Genomic DNA, 2,324 nt, shown 5'->3' with positions numbered 1-2,324 from the left:
CCGCCCCGCCGGGAGCCGCTGGGCCCCCGGCCAGAGCTCCTTGGGGTGCTGCCTCCGCTGGGGTGGCCCACCAGCGCTTCCTCCCCGCATCCCTTCAATCCTGCTTGCCCTGGGACTCCAGGCCCATCCGGGGTCCTTGGCGAGAGCCCCAAGACCCAAGTTTGGCTGCTGTCTGGCGGAGGGAGGCGGTGTCTGAAGGTCCCCAGGCTGTGCCTGCGGGGGCGGAGCAGCAGCAGGGGCCCCTGGGACGGGGTCGGGAAGAGCAGGCAGCCAGAAGGCGCCCACCTGGCAGGGAAGGGCCGTGGCTGTGCCGGGAGCTAAAGCCTGGGTGCAGAGCGGAAGGCAGGAGACAAGGTGGATGTGGGAACCCTTCCCCGTCCTAAGCTGTGAAGGGGGTGGGCTCCTGGACCCTCACTGAGGGCAAGAAGACAGAAGACAGGCGAGACCCTGGAGAAACTAGCCTCACCCAAACCCGAGCGAGGGGCACCCCAGGGAGACGTGGCTGATTGATGAGGCTCCACAGGCTTCTGAGCCTCGGAGCTGGAGCGGGCAGAACCCACCCGCTGCTGCGGCCAGGGGCGCAGGGCAGGCAGAGGGCGGAAGCAGAACTGAGCAGGAGGGGGCGCGGCGCGTGAGCTGGACCCTCCGGGGTAACCTGCTGACCACCGAGAGGGGCCTGCAGACGGTGCAGGAACCTGAGGACCGAGGCCAGGATGGGGGTCCCTGCCAGGGCTCGCATGCATGAGAGACGGGCAGTGGGGTGAAGCCCACAGAGTGGCCTCGGGCCTACCAGGGGTAGAGGCCAGGACCCGCCCGGGAAGGGAGGGCGGCAGAAGGCGGGCTGAGGTGGGAGTGAGGACCCCAGCAGAGGCGGCTCCTGGCACCCGAGTGCTTGCCAGCCAGAGCGCTCCGAGGGAACAGAGGAGCCGCAGGGTTCGACCAGAGGCATCATATCAGCAGCCAGCAAGGAAGGCAGGGAAGGAGACGGTTGTGGGGTGTGCTGGGGCTCCCTGCCCTCTCCACTCCCAGGCCTGCTACTTCAGGGCATCCAGCCAGACCCCCGGGGACAGGCAGGGAAGGACTCTACACAGAGAAACGTGAGATCTATAGATAGAACTCTCCCAGCTCTGCCTGCTGCCAAGGCCTAGCATAGGGCAAGATGCACCAGGAGCGGCGAACACAGCCAGCGCCGGATCCGGGTTTCTAAAGGGGATCCGTCAAGGATTCCAGGAGAATTGGGGGCGGGGGAGGCAGAAGCCCCTCCTCCTTCCTGCAGGTAGTGGTGAACGGCTGTCCGGACCCAAACTCCTGGGCAATTTAAGAGCCAACCAGGAGATCCGTGGGGTGTGGTTCACAGCTCAAATTAAGATGTGGGCTCCGAGGGAGGGGCGGCGCAAATCCTTAACAACGGTCCCTCATCCCCAGATTGGAAGGTCCTCGGCGTAGGGTCACGGAGCCGTCTGTCACCACGGGGGACAGGCCTCCCAGGGCAGCTCTGCGGGGCTCTCAGTGGATGGCAGCTTAGGGCGTTCTGAGTCCATCCCTCCTCTGGGGATGTGTCTTTGAACTCAGTCGCAGGACACCTCGACCCCGGGAGACAGGTGGGGGCAGGACAGACCCCTCAGTCAGGACGCTGGAGGGCCCGGACAGTTCCGCGCGGGCTTGCGGGACAGGGGAGGGAGCGGGACGCAGCCCGCACCGCACTCCCTCCGCCAGCGCTGCGCCCGCCTACACTAAGGAGGGTCGCTCTCCATTTGCTGTAGGCTGCACCCCAATCACCGCTCGCGTCCGGCAGGTCTGGGGGCTCTCCTGGCGGCGTACAGGGGAGGGCGGGGCGGAGCGGGCACGGAGGATCTGGGGCGGGGCTGCGAAGCCAGGGGCTCTTTCGCTTTCCCTTTTGTTCCCTCCTACGGCCGCCGAGACTCCGCGCGGGGGAGGAGAGCTCGGCTTCACGCGCGCGCTGGTCGCCGCCTGCGCCCGCGCCCCCACGATCCGGGGCGCAGCACCTACGCCGCTCCGCGCACAGGTTGCGCCACGTAGCCTTGACGCCTGTAACCCCCGCAGCTCCCGAGGACGCAGCGAGGAACCGATTCTCACGCTGGAAGCGACTGGGTCGCAGGGGCGCCCCGAGGCGAAGGAGCCCCGCACGCCATGCAGCCCTCTCCCGACTGGCCCCCGGCGTCCGGTGCCCTACGGCCTTCTCCCTTCCCGCACCCTGGACTGCACGCCCTCCACCGCCTTGCTCGAGCCTTGCTCTTCCCGGCCTACTGGGCCCTGGACCGGCTGCTGGGCCGCTGCGCGCCGGCCGCGCGCCCGAGCGGCCT

General features: G+C 68.2%; 1 protein-coding gene across 1 annotated transcript in view; it reads left to right on the top strand.

The window, feature by feature from the left end:
* Positions 1 to 745, top strand: part of SPATC1 (spermatogenesis and centriole associated 1) — a 22,351-nt gene extending 21,606 nt beyond the window's left edge. Inside the window, 1 exon segment of the mRNA XM_077758130.1 lies at positions 577 to 745. Coding sequence (XP_077614256.1) covers positions 577 to 745 — 169 coding nt within the window.
* Positions 746 to 2,324: the final 1,579 nt, after the last annotated feature.

The sequence above is a fragment of the Crocuta crocuta genome, unplaced genomic scaffold (assembly GCF_008692635.1).
Source record: "Crocuta crocuta isolate KB4526 unplaced genomic scaffold, BGI_CrCroc_1.0 scaffold327, whole genome shotgun sequence".
Lineage (NCBI taxonomy): Eukaryota > Metazoa > Chordata > Mammalia > Carnivora > Hyaenidae > Crocuta > Crocuta crocuta.
Note: the sequence above shows the minus strand (reverse complement) of the source record. Positions and strands in the feature narration are given on the sequence as shown.